Source organism: Zalophus californianus, chromosome 4, assembly GCF_009762305.2.
Source record: "Zalophus californianus isolate mZalCal1 chromosome 4, mZalCal1.pri.v2, whole genome shotgun sequence".
NCBI lineage: Eukaryota > Metazoa > Chordata > Mammalia > Carnivora > Otariidae > Zalophus > Zalophus californianus.
Window position 1 is genome coordinate 82,183,129 of NC_045598.1, and position 21,558 is coordinate 82,204,686.

The 21,558-nt window shown below is 34.5% G+C and overlaps 1 protein-coding gene across 3 annotated transcripts in view; it reads right to left on the reverse strand.

The window, feature by feature from the left end:
• The window catches only part of DPYD (dihydropyrimidine dehydrogenase), a 795,521-nt gene that overhangs the window by 554,513 nt on the left and 219,450 nt on the right, over positions 1-21,558 (reverse strand). For all 3 annotated transcript variants that reach the window (XM_027618372.2, XM_027618382.1, XM_027618392.1), the window contains exons 6-7: positions 9,021-9,217; positions 1,544-1,625 (exon numbers count right to left, since the gene is read on the reverse strand). In XM_027618372.2, coding sequence (XP_027474173.1) covers positions 1,544-1,625; positions 9,021-9,217 — 279 coding nt within the window. The remainder of the gene's footprint in view (positions 1-1,543; positions 1,626-9,020; positions 9,218-21,558) is intronic.

Consider the following 21,558-nt stretch of genomic DNA (forward strand, 5'->3'; position numbering starts at 1 on the left):
TTTGCAGAGATATTCTCTGCATAGAAAAGCAGGTAAGTTTATGTCTTACATAAATGGTAGTACACACTTTTACCTTTGAACAGATATTGACCAAATCTAGGGATATTAATTGACTTTGTCAAAGTTATCTGACTTAAAATTAGAAAGATGCATGACTAAAGCTAAAATGTATATTTTTCTGGCACTCAGTACATTCACTAATACTATGTCCTTGATGGGCTTCCTAATGAGAGTAATGGGTAAGCCCTAATTTATGCAATATATCTGGTACTGCAAAAATTGAATATGATTTTGCAATTACTTATAAGATAAATTGAGAAGTGCTTTAAATTAATTTCTGATTCATCTTCAATTGGTACTAACACCTAATACATTACTGATTCATCTTCAATTGGTACTAACACCCAATATATTAGTTTACACTTGATATATTAGTTTGAAGTCCTAATAAATATTTTCCTTATTTAATGAGATTTAGGTAGGAGCTTGTATTCAGAATGAAAGACATTTAAAGAACTTTTCAGAATATATTTAAAAAAATCAAATAATCATCCTTAAATGATCTATTTTGAACACGATTTTTGAATGCCAAGCTTTCATAAAGTTGTGCACATTTGTTCTGTGTACTTACTTGCTATAACGTTTTTTGTTTAGTGATTATGCGCAAATGCTTCATCCCAACCACTGCCAAACAAAATGTAATTAAAAGTGTAAAAGCACAAAATAATTGTTTTGAGTGTTTCCCCTTTTGATTATTTTAGTTTTTATTTCTAAATGCAAGAGCCACGAGTTTGTTAATCACTTTTCAAAATATCTTTTGCATGCACTTACAGAATGTATTATGTAAATCACACTACTTTATTAATATACTGTATATATCTACTATATATAATTAACATTTTTGAAACAAAAATAGCAATATGTTCAAGTGAAAACCCAGAGTATAATACTCTTAATTAATAGAAAGGAATAGGAATATCTACAAGTTGTCAGAGTATAAATGTTAACTTTTGACCATCTTTAAAAGAACATTTATTTCACAAAATAATGAAAAACACAAAGCTGTTGCTTTCTACCACACTGATTTGCTGCTTATGTTAAGAAAGGATTATCACATTAACACTACTGACATTATACATACAATAAATAAAATAAATCTCTGTAAGAAATTATGGTTCAAATTATGAAATACAAATGTTTCAGAGTGCATACAACTTGCATGAAAAAAATGTGATTAAAGAAACCAAATCCTTCTATTAGCTGCAGTGGACCCCTAAAGCAATTTAGGAATTTGTTTCTTACAGACAATTAATCACATGCAGGCGTGCCAGATGAGAACTATTGATTGCCCTTTTCCAGGCTAGTGGCATTCAGACAGTAGACAGACAAATGCCCTAAGCAAGGAGAAGCATCTTTCTGCTTCTGCCTGGTGTAGCTTTTAATTGTTCTTTCCTAAAATGTGTGACATTTTGCTGTTAATCTTCAGTGTAGAGCTTACTCCTTTCTCTTTGAGCAATACACATGTGTTATGTTTTTCATTTACCTTTACACCAAGGTCCTTCATAAGTTCAATCTCAAAATTCACTGCATCATATGGTAGCCGGAACTGAGGGATTTCAGAAATACTGGGGGGAAAAAAAAAGAAAAGAAAAAGAAGCATTTGTGGAAAAAAATCACTAATCTTTAAAAAATGCAACAAGTCTATACTGATCAGTATTAAAGGAATAAGCACCTTTTCTAAGAGTATTTTCGTATCACATGAGTGTGAGAACATCCCAATTTTACATGCATGACACAATATTATGTGAACAACAGTAGAAACAGTAGCAAATGATATGTAAATAAATATAAACAATGGAAAACAAATAATAAATAGACAATTGGTCAAAATAATTCCAACACTTTTAAGTTTATTAAAGTATTTAGTTGAATTATCTACTAACAATCCTATGAATTCCTATGAAAAAGTCTTAAAAACACAAAAATTAGCTGAAACTATTTTTAGTGTTTAATATATATATATATATACATAGACACACATACATATATATTCCACAAATAAACCACTAGCTTGGTTCAAATTCAAATCTGAACTTTGTATTACCATGCTGTTTAGGATTTTATGGGATTAGTTCATGTGATCTATAGAACACTTTTTATAGTAAACCAATCTTCTTCTATTAAAGCAATAGGTGTCCCAAAAGGATACAGTCATTAAAAAGTAATCCTATTTAATATCAGCACTTGCTGTCTGCACCTAAAAAAAAAATGAGTCCTAAAATATAATCATTTCAACAGTTTAACAGTTTATAGAGTACCAAAGTTAAGGGCAAATACCTCTTCAATGTTTTGTAGCAATAAAAAGGCTATATATTTTCATGAACATAGAGTAATTCATTTATTCAGTTATCTACTTATTCAATAAGCATTTACAAAGTGCCAGACACAGCATTAGCTGCAGTGACTTGATGGTGAATTTTACCAAATTCCCACTTTCAATATACTCTCCTTTTGGTGGAGAAAGTTACATAAACAGATAATTACAATAGAATGTAGTACACACAATGAAAGAGATATATCCAGGGATTATGTAAATAAATTTGTAAAATAAGTAATTGTTGAAGATGAAGCTCACGGATCATTCAGTGCCAAGTCTTCCAAAGTGCACATGCAGGGCGCCTGGGTGGCTCAGTTGGTTAAGCGACTGCCTTCAGCTCAGGTCATGATCCTGGAGTCCCAGGATCGAGTCCCACATCGGGCTCTGCTTCTCCCTCTGCCCCTCCCCCCTCTCATGTGCTCGCTCATTCTCCCTCTCAAATAAATAAAATCTTTAAAAAAAAAAAAAACAAAGTGCACATGCAGATTCTTCATTCTTTGGTGACTAAAGAACTTAACCATTCAATTTATTTTCATACATAAAACAATTAGCAAGATACCACGCTCAGTGCTACAGAAAATACAATGTATTTAACAGTATAAAATCAATGCCCTATACTAAAGGAGCTTTCCATCTAGTTAGGATATAAGATTATATTTAAGAGTAAATTTGGGCCTAGGTCAGAGATCAAAATCTCTTAAGCTGACTTGTGGGCTCTAGCCACACTATCTCAAAGTCATCATAATGCTCTGGGCACCACAGAGAGGTGAATGTGGACAGTTGTAATTGGGACATATTTTATTCACCAGTGGATGAGGTCAGCAGACAGAAGGGAGACAGACACACAGACGCAGTACTGTTCGACAAATGTAAAATATCAATGTGAACCAGAGTGTTTCAAAGAAGGGGCGGCTTATTATGGGATGAGATAATCAGATAGGTGAAATGTGACAAGTGATCAACTTTCAGTGAAGTGAAGAGGGAAGGCATCAGAGGACAAAGAAAATGACAAGGAGGAGAAAGAGAAAGGGGAGGGGGACAGAAGTGCATACTGTGTTCAGGGAATGGCAAATGAAGCAGAATGGTGGCAGGAGGCTTTAGCAGGAACACCATAGCCATGCAGTCAGATTCCCTGAGCACTAGATGAATTCCTCCTTGTCTCAGAGCTTTAAATGCCATCTACATGCAATAAATCTCACATTTTTATCCTCAGACCTAAATTCCAGACCTTTAGGTTCACTTGGATGTCTAATAGGCATCTCAGATTTATCATGCCCCAAACTAAACTTTGGGTCCTCCATCTTAACACAGGCCCTCAGACAATTCCATTTTATGAGTTGCTCAAGCCCCAAATTCCATCATCTTTATTCCCTTACCAGCATAATTCCAAACCCAGGTGCAGGCCATAAGGGGGTGTATTGAGTTAGACTATTTAAAAGTTATAAGACTGATTAAAATAAACCTGTTTTGTATTTTCACCATGAGCTGCTCTCAACAATGTCACTGGTATTCTGTCTCCCTGCCCTCCCAAAAAATCTTTGGTAGATCTAAATTCTAAAGAATCACTATGGTTGCTTAGAGTTCTAGTAGTATGTGTATAAGCTTTAAATTGTCCCATTTTTACTACCCATTCTTCAATAAACATTGAGTTCCAAAGGGAAGTTAATGTGGGAAATTCCAGTTAAACATTGGCCACTGGCACAGGCTGCTTCAGCTATAAGCATTCCTTGTTCCAACTGCTCATAAGCGGCATGTGTCTCCGCCCCTTACTATTACATGTTCTAATGTTTAAATGGTTGATTTGGAATTGATAAAAGATAGACATGACACAGTATGAATTACTTCAACTCTGTAATTCTGGGCAGCTATGAGGAGTTTTTGTGTTTCAAATTAAAATTAAAATGGTGACACGGTGAACTATATCTTTAATATTGAAATTATTTCAATCGTCAATGTCTTGTTTTATAGGAATGAATCAAAATAATTTTTATTACTGATTATTACATAATTCTTTTTGAAAATAACTTTATTACATGGACTAGACAATAAGCATGTTTAAAAAAATCTATTTCAGGCATTCAGATGTGCTAGGTACACATCACTAAACTGCCATTTAAAAGAAAAAAAACAACTAATGAATTTATCATCACCTGACATATTCTGTATTTGGTTTACTGTTTGTTATTGTCTGCCTCCTATCACTAGAGTGTAAGCCCCACGAGAACAAGCACCTTGCTTTGTCTACTTTTGAGCTCTAGTGCCTGAGATAATGACCAGAACATAGGAGATCAATAAATACTGAAGGGAGAATGGAAGGAAGGAAGGGAGGAAGGGAAGGAGGGAAAAGGTAGGTGATATCAGGTCATGGCTTTTGTGCCAAATCAGATCCACTGTCTCCTAGATTACGGGGGGCTACTGAGATTTCAAGTTGAAAAGTGATATAATCAGATTTAGAAAAATATAAGAAAAATGAATTTGAAAAATACAAATCAGCAAGCAAAGAGAACCATTTGGAGGCCACACTATAGTGGTGACATGTTTGGGGCATAAAGATGAAAGGGGTAAAAGGGCATCTTAAAAAGTATTCACAAAGGGCGCCTGGGTGGCTCAGATGGTTAAGCATCTGCCTTCAGCTCAGGTCATGATCCCAGGGTCCTGGGATCGAGTCCCGCATCGGGCTCCCTGCTAGGTGGGGAGCCTGCTTCTCTCTCTGCCTCTGCCTCTCTCTCTCTCTCTCTCTGTCTCTCATGAATAAATAAATTAAAAAAAAAGAGTATTCACAAAATATAGGGGTGCCTGGGTGGCTCAGTCATTAAGCCTCTGCCTTCAGCTCAGGTCATGATCCCAGGGTCCTGGCATCGAGTCCCGCATTGGGCTCCCCGCTCAGCAGGAAGCCTGCTTCTCCCTCTCCCACTCCCCCTTGCTTGTGTTCCCTCTCTCGCTGTGTCTCTCTCTGTCTCTGTCAAATAAATAAATAAAAATCTTAAAAAAAAAGTATTCACAAAATATAAATTGCCAGGATACTGAAGAATAGTGCAAATAATTCCCATATGTCTTGGTGATGCCATCCACTGAGAGAGGAAACTTAGAAAGAGGAGCAATATTGGTATAGTGAAGTTTATAAGAGGAAATGTCCAGGATGTGAATGTATGGCCAGGACAGAGAGAGAGGTTAGGACAAATACAGATTTTTAAATAATTTGCATGTAACTGGTAACAGAAACAATGAGAGTAAATGAGATCACCGCAAGACTATCTGGTGAGAAAGGGGATATAAAAGAATGAAAGACAGAATTTGACTGGAAGGATTACTTCCCAAGTTTTTTGTGCTTATGAAAACAAACTTTTATTCCTCTATCTGTCTGTGCTCTTCTAACAATCTAAAGTGTTGAAAGAAATTTTTTCTTGTGGCAACTGTAAATCCTTTAGTACTGTCAGTGGAGTGTCAGAAAATCTAAAAACAATAACAACTTCAAACAAAACAAAACAAAAACTTTCTTCCCTGTTCATGTTTCTTTCAAGTAAATGGAATTTACCTGTAACAACTCCCATTCTTTTCAACTCACAGTTCTTACACTTTAATAGTGCTTTGCTTCTCTGTATTATGGTATAGGTACCACACTTTAAATTTGTGTTACATCACATATTTTCTCAAAATATTTCCTATTGGTATAACTAATTCACCTAAACCCCTCTTTTTTATTGTGAATCAATATGAAATGCAACAGACATAGTGTAAATGTTTGAAATAACTGAAGCAAAGGAAACCATTGCTCTGATTATCCTACGTAACAAAAATGTCATAGTTCATATATATTAATTTTTAAAAAGTATATATATATATACACACATATGAATGCATGCACACTTAGAGTCTGTTAATACCATCTTTATTTCTCTTTGTTACTGTAATACCAATCCCTTTAACCTTTTTAAACTCATGTCCTGAGAAAAGAAGCCACAGTGGGAGGAAAGCAAAACTACTGATTATTTTAATATTGTTGCCATGTCAAAAAAATCAATCGTGTTCAACACAATAGGGATTAAGTCCTTGCTATCTTTCACCAACCCTAGTGATTTTTTAAAAAAAGTGGTTGTGATACTAATTCACCAGGGATAAAAGAATCTGTTTGGATGCAAAGAAGAAGGAAAGATAAAACTTGACATCACCTCTTTAAGCAATTGATTTCAAATACAAAGCTAATTTAATCTTTTTTAGCCACTTTGAAGATACAAGAGAATGAGAGGCATCTGTAAGTGAGAAAATAAATTAACAGGAAAAGGTTGTGGTTGTAATGCTGGCTAAATTCCAGTGTCAGTTTTTATAATCCTGTTAATAGTGGCACATAATGCCTCTTCCACGGGACGGTCCACAAGAGGCTGATTCAACATTTCATACTGTCCCTAGATACTGGGAATGTTCAAAGGCAAAGGAAAGAAAATAAATCAAAAAAGAATTTAAAAAAATGTTTGGTCATTAATGCAGGAGAGTCTGTCCCACTAGAAAATGCTCAGCAAATACATAAAAATACACAAGTTTAGTGTTAGTTTCTATGATTTAGAAATGCCTATTCTGCATTTGAGTTACAAAGAGATGGAGATGCTAGCAAACATAATAATCTGCCAAAATTGTCCACACAGAATAATTCACAAACAGGGCTTGTTCCATTTTAGGCTTCTTGTGAAAATGCAATTAAGGGGCAAAAAGATTTTTCCTAGACTACTAGGGTATACACCAATTAAGTTCATATTTTTTAAATTAGCTCACATATTCACTGATGTGTATAATTGAAAAAAATGTACAATGCTTATACATATGTTGTTAATAGATTATGTTTTTCGTAATTAATAAAGCTGTGGTAAAACACTATTAAAAAGATAGTCTAAATCATTCCCACAAAATAATATATTAGGTATTTACATTCCAGGAATAAATAAAAAAACTTTATAAAATATGTGTAATCCCTTAAAACTTATAGTGGTGAAATGTCAATACAGAAAAAATAATTATTTCTTGACAATCAGGTTATTTTTTCTTCACTTTATGCTTCAGATTCTCTTGAACAGGTTTTCCTATTATATGATACCTTGGCTTGATGATTTAATCAGTTTTATATTAATGCAAGCTTATCTTGGGTTTAGCATATAGTCATTTGACCAATATTGAAATTTTATAATTATAGACACAAATGTATAGGTTTCATAAAATATAAAAAACATAAGCACAAATTTTAGTCACAATTTGATTAAATGTATTGCCTATGATGTTTAAATATGATAAACTCACTTTGAGAATAGTTCTATAGCCATTACACCTAAATGCTAAGTACAACAGATATGCCAAATGACAGTATTTTATAATTCATGATTTTCTGATACAAGATGACATATTTATGAAAAACAACAATAAAGTAAGTAATATTATTAACTTCCCACCCAAATCCTTTCTCATTTTTACATCAAATGTTTTAAGCAATATAATAAACTTTATTTCATTCTAATCACAAATGTAATATATGTTCACTATAGAGTTCTATTTACTTTAAATAAAGCAAACTTCTCCAACCAATTTCTTTTTTTTTAATATTTATTTATTTATTTTAGAGAGTACAGGAAGGAGAGGCAGAGGGAGAGAGAGAGGGAGAATCTCATGCAGAGTCCCTGCTGAGCTTAGAGCCCAAGGTGGGGCTTGACCTCAGGACCCTGAGATCATAATCTGAGCCAAAATCAAGTCAGATGATTAACCAACTGAGCCACCCAGGCACTCCCCTCCATCCAATTGCTAAGTGTGGTTTGAATATCTGAAAGTCACTGATACAAAGCAAGTATTTCTCATTTCAATGAATGAATCTTCATGGGAATAAAAGACTATGACTGACTCTTGATTTATAATAATGATGCTGATTAACATCAAATATTAGTAAAGAAAACTACATAAATGTACATTAAAATGGGACAATTTTAGTAGACTCTGACATAATTTTAATCAAATGCAAAACTTAAAGAGATTTTAAATTCAAAATATGTAAGCAGGAAAACATGTCTATGTACACAACAAAATGAATTGTCCAATATTTTATAGAACTAGGTTTTTCCCATCTCTAATTTCTGTAATTTTCAGATATAGCTCCATTAAAAGACAGATTCACAGGGATGAAATGAGTTTTTATATGGCTGGTTCCTCCATCCACAAAATATTTTGCTGAGATTTATCTTAAATTCACAGAACTAGACAGAGAAATTTTTAAATAAATATTGCTTATGCCAACTATAAATTTAAAGTGAATAATGAAATCAAAATTGAGCATTTGGAAAAAGAACATTTAAAATACGATCTGAGAGCCTGAAGTTCCTATATGATTATGAACCTACAATATTCGTAATTGTTTTACCCCGTCATTTTTTTTTTAATTTTATTTATTTGACAGAGAGAGACACAGCGAGAGAGGGAACACAAGCAGGGGGAGCAGGAGAGGGAGAAGCAGGCTTCCCACCGAGCAGGAACCTGATGTGGGACTCCATCTCAGGACCCTGGGATCATGACCTGAGCCGAAGGCAGCCAGCCGCTTAATGACTGAGCCACCCAGGCGTCCCTACCCCATCATTTCTGATACTATAAACATGAAAAAAAATGTAGGCATTACCTTAAACCACCAACATATTCTTGTTTTTCAAAGATAGTGATGTCAGAGTAGCCTAATCGAGCCAAAAAGGAAGCACAACTTATACTTGCAGGCCCAGCACCAAAAAGGGCAATCTTTGCAGAATAGGCTTCAGGCATTTTTTCTGGAGGAGGCAGAGAAAGATTCCGAATTTGTGTGATATTCATTGCTTTGAACACCTATGGAGAAATCAATTGTCATGGTTAAAAATTGTAAACTAACTTTTATATCCTCAAACATATTTTGATCTTTCAAATGTATTAGTGTTTTAAATAGAAATATGGAGTACATTTTCAGTATTAATATGTTATAATTAGAAGTTGTATTGGGTCATGTAGATGACATTCTGTACTTAACTCTTTTGCAATCTCTGGAATTCCTTTCCAGGGTCACAACTCCTATATGAAGCATTTTGGCTCTCTTTACTTACACCCACCTCTAGGCCAAGTTAAGTGCTCCCTCTCTGACATCCTACAGTATATGTTATATGCCTCCAACGTAACCACCTACCAATGTTTATGTGTCATGTTTCCATGTTAGTCAGTAGAACATTTGTTCCTTGAGTCAGAAAATATATCATTTATAAACACACATACACACATATAACTTACTGACTATATGTTTTAGGTATTTTAAAAATCATGTTACCACTGTACAACCAGCAGTTAGCACTAACCTGGCACATAGAAAACATTTGGTAAATAATTTGTTGGTATCTGCTTCTGATTATGATAGATTAGCTTTTGAAGGATAACTTTTAAAAATATTTTGGAAGCACTGGAGAGCTACCTGAAGTAATAAGCCAGACTGGAGGGGCCAAGATCTCAAGAGAAAAGATAGCAGCAGAGAAGTGAGATTACAGTTCAAGAGTTACTTTTACCCTGCGGTAATCAACCATTTCATAGCAGAAGGAGGAAGCCTGTGAATCTTGTAGAGGACCACAGCTCAGAAGAGACAGCAAGAGATTTTGGCAATCTCTTAGGACTACAGAGACACAGGGTTTGGGGAATGTAAGAGACCAGAAATTAGAACCAGAAGAAAGTGCAGAAAAGTGAGCTTACTTTTTTTTTTTTAAATTTTCACTCAGCTTTAATTACAATCACACATTTTAAATTCAAACAGGTGACCAAATGTGAAGCATTCAGAATAATCTGATTACAAGTCTGGTTAACTGAAAACAAAGACTTCTCCATAAAAAAACATAGTTTTCTATGCATTCCTGTAAAATAGAGCTAGATCTACAAAGTAATCTATTTAACAGGTTGTAACTAGGGCAGTGTGACAAAAAGTAAAAGCAAATGGCTTAATTCTTATGGATACATTAGATTTGATGCTGCTTCATAATCTGCTAACAAAAATAAAAAACCAGTATATTGTCTTGATTTGTAGGTTTTCTTCCCATGTCAGTAAAGAGCTTTTCCTTGTTTTTCATACAAGCAAATCTTGTAGCATTAGCCCTTAGGAAGGTTACTGCAAACTCTTTCCATGGGCAGACAGCAATCCCTTATTTGCAAGGTTGTTCGTCAGTGACATTTATAGCTCCATTATTCTTCTTCAACCTCCAGGATGCTGGCTAAGATTGTCAGGTTCCAACCAAGTATTCTCTCACGTGTTTTGGAATTTTCCTTTGCCATCACAACATCTCCAGGTAACAGTTCCGTTACACCACTGAGAGCCACTGCTCCCGCAGGGGACCAATATTTTGGAAAACTAAGCATTTTCACAGAACGGCAGTCAAAGGTTTTCAGTACCAGAACTCTGCCTTTCACTAATCTGGTTTGCACACAGCGCCACCTGGGCACAGTACCACTTAAATCTCAGACAAGGTCGGAGACCACCCATTTTCAAATAATCTTTTGATCTACCACCAAAGCAGGGCCTCCCAAGTCCAGACGTAAAAAAAGAAAGTGAGCTTACTTTTTGAACTACATAAGGTAAAAGGCTAGGAATCTAAACAGAAAATCTCTGTAAAGAAGAGGAGAACTTTCTGTACTCTAATGGTCCAGAGGAAACAAAAACAAGTGTAGTAATAGCTAGAGAAGGAAGAACCCTAGCAAACAATCGGCTGAAACCCTTGGAGAGCTATACTCTACAAGTGGGACAAACTAGAGGTAGACAAACAGCCTGAATCAGCTCAGCCCTTGTGAATGAAGGTGATTAGTGATTATTCCACACTGTATTTATTTACTAAACGATAGGATAATACGTCAACGATAGCATTTACAAATTTTCATATACAAGGCCTGGGTTTTGGTAAAAAAAACCTAGCCTTGACAACAACTAAGGACTAAAAACTGCCAAGAAATAAAAAAAAAAAATAGAGAGAGATGCATACAAAATCCAGTCAGTGTAGTTACCAAACATAGACTTTAAAATAACAAGGATTGAGCACCTGGATGGCTCAGTTGGTTGAGCGACTGCCCTCGGCTCAGGTCATGATCCTGGAGTCCCTGGATCGAGTCCTGCATCAGGCTCCCTGCTCAGCAGGAAGTCTACTTCTCCCTCTGACCCTCTCCCCCCCATGTGCTTTCTCTCTCTCTCATTCTCTCTCAAAAATAAATAAATAAAAAATCTTTAAAAAATAAAATAAAAAATAAAATAAAATAACAAGGATTAATATATTCAAAAACAACGTATTAAGAATGTGAACTTTACCAGGAAACTGGAATTTGTAAAAAAAATAAAAGAAATATGAGAATAAAAATAAATGAAGAAAGAAAAGAAAAAATAAAGATAGAAAAAAAAAAACTAAGCACATGTATTTAACAACAGATGGGATAGGTGAGCAAAAAAGGGCAAGCAAACTAAAGATGGGTCAGTAACAACTATCTAGACCAAAGCATGAAAAGCAAACGGGAAGGAAAATACAGGAAGAAAACAACAAAAACAATAACAACAAATAAACATGAGACAAAAAAAGACAACATATAGAGAGCTAATATATACATAATTGGGATCATAAAGGAGAGGAGAGAAAATGAGACAATAGCAATATTTCAAGAGAAACAGACCAAGAACTTCTCCAAACTAATAAAAGCCATGAAGGCAAGAAGTTCTAAAACCTTTAAAAAGATAGATATAAAGAAACTCATGCAGATCACAATAAAATTGCTATGAACCAAAGAAAAAGAAAACATTGAAAACAACCATAAAACAAAGACACAGTACTGTCAACCAGCAACAAAAAAGGGCTGAAAGCTTTCCTCTCAAAAGAACTGATGGAAGAAAGCAGACAATGAAATGGTATTTTTTTGAGCAGTGAAAGAAAATATCTTCTACCTGGAATTCAATTCAGAAGGAAAATATCCTTCAAATGTGAAGGCAAATAAAGACATTTGCAGGGAATATTTGTTGGCAACAATAAAAGAAATACTAAAGAGTATTAAAGGAAGTTCTTTAGGAAGAAAGCATAACACAGAAATACAGGAAGGCATACAGGGCACTGAGAATTATAAATACATGGGTAAATGAAAAGGACACTGACTATAAAAAGTAATAATGTCACATGGAGTTTATTATAAATGAAAACTGAAATATACAATAAAAAATATCAGAGGTTAAATTGACTGAAAGTGCACTGGATCATAACATTGTCTAGGAAGTAGTAAAAATACTAATATTTATTAGGCTGTAATCAATTTAGGATGCATATTATATGTCTACAGTAACTACTAAAAGAATAGTAAAAAATTTAATAGCTAAGTTATTGAGGGAAAAGTTGAATTTTAAAAATACTTTATTAAGGGCGCCTGGGTGGCTCAGTTGGTTAAGCGACTGCCTTCGGCTCAGGTCATGATCCCGGAGTCCCGGGGTCGAGTCCCGCATCGGGCTCCCTGCTTGGCGGGGAGTCTGCTTCTCCCTCTGACACTCTTCCCTCTCGTGCTCTCTGTCTCTCATTCTCTCTCTCTCAAGTAAATAAATAAAAAATCTTTAAAAAAAAAAAATAAAAATAAAAATACTTTATTAATACAAAAGAAATAAATGAGAGAAAATTAATGCAATAGTTGGGTGGAGGGAGAGAGTAGAAGAGGAGAAAACAAGTAGTAAGATAGTCAATATAAATACACACATGTGAATAATTACATTACATGTAAATGGATTAAAATTACAATTAAGAGATTAAGATTATATATAAACCTTAAGCATAAGGACACAAAAAGTTATAAAGGATGAAAAAAGTTATTCTATGCAAATACTAACCAAAAGAAGGCTGGTATAGGTATACCACTAGTATCAGACAAATTAGACTTTAAGGCAAAATGCATTACTAAGGTTAAATAATAACAAAAATGTCAATCTCCCAGCAAGATTTTCCAATTTTAAAGTTACAGGTACCTAATAACAATTTCACCCAAAATCTATAAGGAGAAATAGAACTAAAAGTGGGAAAGATGGATCAAAATTTTCTCACTATTTTCTTCTCATCAAAACTTGACTGTCAATAGAAGTGGCCTATGAATAAATACACATATTAAGGGTTAATTATGTAATATTTAAGAGATTACCTCACGAAATAATTTGCATTTAACAGGTAACTCAGGCAAAGGGAGTTTTCCTTGGGAGTAAGGGATCAGGGAGATAGGATTTGATGTTTTTCTTGCATTCCTACCCTATACATCACCAACTACTCAGAATGAAGTAAAGCCATTCAAAATATTTAAGGAATATCCAAATTATCTCACTTAAAAATTAGAGATGGGGCGCCTGGGTGGCACTGTAGTTTAAGCGTCTGACTCTTGGTTTTGGCTCAGGTTGTGATCTCAGGGTGGTAAGACCAAGCTCCACATTAGGCTCCATGCTCAGCGTGGAGTCTGCTCAATGTCCCTCTCCCTCTGCCCCTCCCCCCTACTCTCTCTTGCCCTTTCTCTCAAATAAATAAATAAATAAATCTCAAAAAAATTATTATTATCAACAAGTACTACATGACCTAATAATGTAGTCTAAGCTAAATGGCCCTCACAAATATCCTCACAGCACTTTGTCCTTTTTATCTATCATCACATTTTACTGGTTTACTTATCAGGTTCTTCCCTTAGACCATAAGACCTTTAAATGCAGTCATCATATTTGATTTCATCTTTTAATTTCTAGTGTTTTTATATAAAAAGGGTGTACATACTAATTAATGAGTTTAAATTAAATTAGTAATATAATCATTTCTTATTTCCAGCAAAATTTAGGGTTTAACAAATTACAGATATATATTCTTGCTCTTTCCTTTGCTATCCAAATAGCACAGATTATCTCTCATATTATTTTTGAATCAACACGTTGTTAGCTTTCATTTCTTTTTAGCAAGCTGAAAAAGAATGAAATTCTAATTCAAAATTAATAAGCTATTTTACTGAATCATTAATAGAAATGTATTTGAGGTCTATTACACTTTCACAAAGTAAGATTTCATATACTTTTCACAAATCAATATTTAAAACATACCTTTAACACAACCAGGGAGAGCTATAGCTAATTTCATTTGGGAACTGAATAAGTGCTAATCTTTCATATTTAGTTCAGTACTCACAGCTTTGTCCTATGTTAAAATTTACTACCATTTACTAGCATTAAATGGACTAAATGCTCCAATCAAAAGACATTAGGTGAAAGAATGGAAAAAAAATAAGGCCCATCTATATGCTGTCTACAAGAGACTCATTTTAGACGTAAAAACACCAGCAGATTGAAAGTGAGGGAATGCAGAAACATCTATCATGCAAATGGATGTTAAAGAAACTCAGACTAGGAATACGTATTTCAAACAAAATAACCTTAAAACAAAGACTGTAATGAGACAAAGAAGGACACTATATAATAGTAAGGGGGAAATCCAACAAGAACACCCCACTTACATTAATATACAGATCATCTAAGTAGAAAATCATCAAGGAAACAATGGCTTCCAATGACACACTGGAACAGATGGATTTACCAGATATATTCAGAACATTCCATCCTAATCCAGCAGAATACACATTCTTTTTTTTTTTTTTTTAAACAATCTTCTGGTCATTTTTTTTTTTTAAAGATTTTATTTATTTGACAGAGAGAGACACAGCGAGAGAGGGAACACAAGCAGGAGGAGTGGGAGAGGGAGAAACAGGCTTCCCACCAAGCAGGGAGCCCGATGCGGGGCTCGATCCCAGGACCCTGGGATCATGACCTGAGCTGAAGGCAGACGCTTAATGACTGAGCCACCCAGGCACCCCCAGAATACACATTCTTTTCAAGTGCAAATGGAACATTCTTCAGATTAGATCACATATTAGGCCACAGAAGAAGTCTCAACAAATTCAAGAAAACTGAAGTCATCCCATGCATCTTCTCTAACCACAATGCTATGAAACTTGAAGTCAACCACAAGAAAAAAATCTGGAAAGACCACAAATAACATGGAAGTTAAATAACATGCCACTAAACAAAGAATGGGTCAACCAGGAAATAAAAGAAGAAATTAAAAATACACATGGAAACAAATGAAAATGAAAACACAATGTTTCGAAACCTCTGGGATGAAGCAAAAGCTTTTCTAAGAGGAAAGTTTATAGCAATACAGGCCTACCTCAAGAAGCAAGAAAAATCTCAAATAAAAAACCTAACCTTGCACCTAAAGAAGCTAGAAAAAGAACAAGAAACAAAACCTCAAACCAGCAGAAGGAAGGAAATAATAAAGATTAGAGCATTCACCACAATCAAGTGGGATTTGATCCCAGGATGCAAGGGTGTTTCAGTATTTGCAAATCAATTAATGTGATATATCACATCAAGAAGAGAAAGGATAAGAACCCTATGATCATTTCAAGAGAACAGAAAAAATGCAACATCCATTCATGATAAAAACCCTCAGCAAAGTAGGTTAGAGGGAACATATCTTAACATAATAAAGGCCATATATGCAGAGCTAACATCATCCTCTCAGCTGAGAGCTTTTCCCCTAGGGGTCAGGAACAAGACAAGGATGTCCACTCTCACCACTTTTATTCAACATAGTTCTGGAAGTCCTAGCCACCACAGTAAAAGACAAGAGAAGGAAATAAAAGGCATCCAAATCAGTAAGGAAGAAGTAAAACTTCATTATTTGCAGATCACATGATACTGTATATCAAAAACCCAAAAGACTCCAACAAAAAACTGTTAGAACTGATACATGAATTCAGTAAAGTTGCAGGATACAAAATGAGTGTACACAAATCTGTTGCATTTCTATACATCATTAACAAAGCAGCACAAAGAGAAATCAAGGAATCAATCCCATTTACAATTGCACCAAAATCCATAAGATACCTCGGGATAAACCCAACCAAAGAGGTGAAAGACCTGTACTCTGAAAACTATAAAACATTGATGAAAGAAATTGAAGACGACACAAAGAAATGGAAAAATATTCCATGCTCACAGATAAGAATAAATATTGTTAAAATGTCTGTACTACCCAAAGCAATCTGCACATTTCATGCAATCCTTATCAAAATACCACTAGCATTTTTCATAGACCTAAAACAAACAATCCTAAAATTTGTATGGAACCACAGAAGACCCTGAAGAGCCAAAGTAATCTTGAAAAAGGAAAGCAAAGACAGAGGCATCACATTTCCAGACTTCAAGTTATATTACAAAGCTATAATAATCAAAACAGTATGGTATTGGCACAAAAATAGATACATAGATCAATATAACAGTATAGAAAGCCCAGAAATGAACCCACAATTACATAGTCAATAAATCTTTGACAAAGCAGGAAAGAATATCCAATGGAAAAAAAGAGTCTTTTCAACAAATGTTGGGAAAACAGGACAGCAACATGCAAAAGAGTGAAACTGGACCACTTTCTCACACCATACACAAAAATAAATTCAAAATGGTTAAAGACCTAAACATGAGACTTGAAACCATAAAAGTCCTAGAAGAGACCGCAAGCAGTAACTTCTGTGACATTGTCCATGGCAAATTCTTTTTTTTTTTTTAAGATTTTTACATTTTTTTTTTCTCAGAGAGAGAGAGAAAGAGCAAGCACAAGCAGGGGGAGTGGCAGGCAGAGGGAGAAGCAGGCTCCCTGCTGAGCAAGGAGCCCAATGCAGGTCTTGATCCCAGAACCTTGGGATCATGACCTGAGCCGAAGGCAGATGCTTAACCGACTGAGACACCCAGGCATCCTGTAAATTCTTTCTAGATATATTTTCATAGGCAAGGGAAACTAAAGCAAAAATAAACCATTGAGACTACATCAAAATAAAAAGCTTCTGCATGGCAAAGTAAACAATCAACAAAACTAAAAGGCAACCTCTGGGATGGGAGAAGATATTTGCAAATGATATATCTGATAAAGGATTGGTATCCAAAATCTGTAAAGAATTTATAAAACTCAACACCCAAAAAACAAAACAACATAAAAAGGGCAGAAGACATGAACAGACATTTCTCTAAAGACATCCAGAGGGTCAACAGACACATGGAAAGCTCATCATCACATATCATCAGGGAAATGCAAATCAAAACTACAATGATCTATCAGGTCACACTTGTCAGAATGGCTAAAATCAACAACACAAGAGTCCATAGGTGCTGGTGAGGATGTGAAGAAAAAGGAACACTTGTGAATATTGGTAGGAATACAAACAGGTGCAGTCACTGTGGAAAACAATATGGAGGTTCCTCAAAAAGTTAAAAATAGAACTACCTTATGATCAAGCAATCACACTGCTGGGTATTTACCCAATGAATACAAGAAAACTAATTCAAAGGGATACATGCACCCCGATGTTTATAGCAGCATTACTTACAGTAGCCAAGATATGGTACCAGCCCATGGATAAAGAAGATGTGGTAAATATATATATATGTGTATATATATATATATATATTTACTTAGTCAATATGTAATTGTCAATATATAATGTCCCTATATATATGTGTATATATATATATACATATATATAGGGACATTATACAGCCATAAAAAAGAACGAACGCTTGCCATCTGCAATGACATAGATGGAGCTAGAGAGCATAATGCTTAGCAAAATAAGTCAGAGAAAGACAAATGCCATATGATTTCACTCATGTGGAATTTAAGAAACAAAACAATCAAAGGAAGAAAATAAGAGAGAGAGACAAACCAAGAAACAGACTCTTAATTACAGAGAATAAACAGGGTTACCAGAGGGGTAGTGGGTAGGGTGATGAAGATTAAGGAGGGCACTGGTAGTGATGAGCACTGGGTGATGTATGAAGTATTGAATTACTATACTGTGTACCTGAAACTAATATAACAATTACTATACTGTGTAACTGAAACTAATATAACAGTGTATGCTACCTAAAATTAAAATTAAAACAAAAATAATAACAAAAATTTAGTAGCATTTATAAATTAACATTGCATTTTAACAAATTTTAGAAGCAGAAAACATAAGTTTTCTTAAAAGAATCATTTATTGCTGGTATCTTATACAATAAAAGAGAGTTTAATGTGATTACTTAGGACTTTAAGGCCAAAAAGTTTACATTAAAATCTGAAGTTAAGCTGTGACAATCAAATAGAAGAGGATTTTTGAAATATCTCTCATCTCACTCACCCAGAAGCAAGAGATAGTACAGTTTTGAGATACTGAACATATGTGACAAATTCTACCCAATGCTATGCAAATAAAGTAGTAATTATCCAATAATATACAACACATATAAATTTTCACCTAAGGACATTTTAATTACTTTTCAATGAAGCTCTAAGTGTTCTTTTAAAAAACTGTCAAATACACGGGGCGCCTGGGTGGCTCAGTCGGTTGGGTGTCTGCCTTCAGCTCAGGTCATGATCCCAGGGTCCTGGGGAGTCTGCTTCTCCCTCTCCCTCTGCCCCATGCTTGTGCTCTCTCTCAAATAAATAAATAGAATCTTTAAAAAAATAAAAAATAAAATAAAAAATTGTCAAATACTGAGCCAAATAGATATGTCTATTGAAACTCTACTAGTGTCAAAACAGAGTTGGAGGTTCTCAGGGGCTTGAGGGGGTGAAAGCAAGCATTGTCCTCAATTCATATAACACCAAAGACATATACTATGGTTAACTTCTGAAATGGGCAACCCCAGGCTCTGCAGCTCATGAGCTGGTTAATAATACTCAGTACACTACCTTGCTCAATACACTAATCCATGAATGAGTATTATTTTTTTGCCTGTTTTGTTTTGTTCTTTTTTAAGTAACTTCTTATTGCACTGGATAGTCTCCCTTGGCTTTGTAATAAGTTGTATCAACCTTGATGGTTTCTAATGAAGTGCGTGCTTGAACAAAATTTTGTGAATTTTATCACAAAGAACAGCAATTTGTTTTTAGAGGTCTTTTTTTTTTTAAAGATTTATTTATTTGAGAGAGAGAGAGAATGAGAGATAGAGAGCACGAGAAGGAAGAGGGTCAGAGGGAGAAGCAGACTCACCGCTGAGCGGGGAGCCCGATGCAGGACTCGATCCTGGGACTCCAGGATCATGACCTGAGCTGAAGGCAGTCACTTAACCAACTGAGCCACTCAGGCGCCCAGTAGAGGTCTGACTTTAAAATTAGACTGCTTGGGGTTGAGTCTTGATGTCCATCATTCTCATGGTGCATGGTATTGAACAAGTCCCTTAAAATATCTATGCCTCTGTCCCCTCAAAGTGTGGTTATATATATATATATATATATATATATATATATATGGTTATATAATTTAATTTTTAATTAAATTTTAATTTTTATATATTGTATTTTTAATTTTTATATATTGTATTTTATATAATTTAATTTTTAATTTTTCATAATGGTTATATATATGGTTATATAATTTAATTTTTAATTTTTATATATTATATTTTATATAATTTAATTTTTAATTTTTCATAATGGTTATATTTAACAACCAGCTCACCCTCTCAAGAGCTGATCCTAGCTGGCTTCATCACATTATTGGACTCAAGAAAATATGTGAGGGTTTGCACAATTTTTTTTAACCTCTGACATAGTTGTATCATCAAGCCCAACCTTTGAGATATATCAGCTATACTTGCCAACTTCCTCAAGACCTGAACAAGTAAGTGGCCCTCTATGCTTTTAAAACAGTGGTATTCTAGGTCCCTGGGTGGCTCAGTTAAACATCTGACTCTTGATTTTGGCTCAGGTCATGATCTCAGATTTGTGGGATTGAGCCCTGTGTGGGGTTCTGCACTCAGTGGGGAGTCTGCTTGAGACTCTCTCTCTGCACCCCCCTTCTCATGCGCTCTCTCTCTCTCTCAAATAAATAAATCAGGCTTAAAAAAGAAATAAAACAGCGGCGTTCAACTCCTTTTCAAGTGAAATAGACAAAATGAACAATTTCATATGCACACAATATACTTCCATGAATTTTGCCTGATTATTACAGAATGGTTTTTAGAAATTAGCTAGGAAGTCAATTAAATAGCTACATAAACATTTGGGGGGTGTTGATATATATCTAAGTACTTTATAAACCTAAGAGATGTGAATCAATTATTTATACATCTAAAATTGTCATTTTATAAAATTAATATATCTAATAAAGTTAATGCTGAACTACGCTTACAATAACAAATCTTGTGATATTTTTTCTTAAGACTACTAATCCATAGATAGTATGAGTGGAAAAAAGTAATTTATACTATTGATTAAACAGCAGGAATTAATTTTGTCCTGAAAGTTAGTCAATTAAAACAAATCCATAAAATTTAAGAATGTTAATAAATTAATAGTAATACAGCATACTTTTAATTTCCTTTTTTAAAACTAGATCAGTCTTGGGCGCCTGGGTGGCTCAGATGGTTAAGCATCTGCCTTCGGCTCAGGTCATGATCCCAGGGTCCCGGGATCGAGTCCCGCATCGGGCTCCCTGCTACTTGGGAGCCTGCTTCTCCCTCTGCTTCTCTCCCTCTCTCTCTCCCTCTGTCCCTCATGAATAAATAAATAAAATATTTAAAAAAAAAGAATTTTTTTATAACTAGATCAGTCTTCAAATAGTAACTTAAAATGTAACTTAAAATCACAAATAATTCATATATAAATGCTGTATTAAGTCTACTTGTTTACAATATCAAAAGAATATTTCCTAATAGATTTTCTTGGAGTATAATTCCCATTGTTTCATAATGCAACAAAAACTTAATTCAAGACAATTAAGTTCTTTAGGTGAGAAAGATCCCTTTCTTTAAAACAAACTTCAGCTGTCATTCCATTGATTAATTTTCTAAGATATAATTTTTTTTTTAAGCAGACGATTCAAGTGCCAAAACAAGTTAATAATGGAAATAGGTTAATCAATATCACGAGGGAGTAATTCAAGTATTTAAAGATGCAAGGAAAGTATGCTCAGTATGTATTTCCATACAATAATAAGGCCAATATACACTGAGCACATACTATGTGTTGGGCTTTATACTAAGCCACTATATAAATGACCTTATTTAGTCTTCAACAATTCTGCTACGGGGGTACAATTATTATTTCCATTTCTCAGATGTGGAAGCCACTTTCACAAGGTAAGGA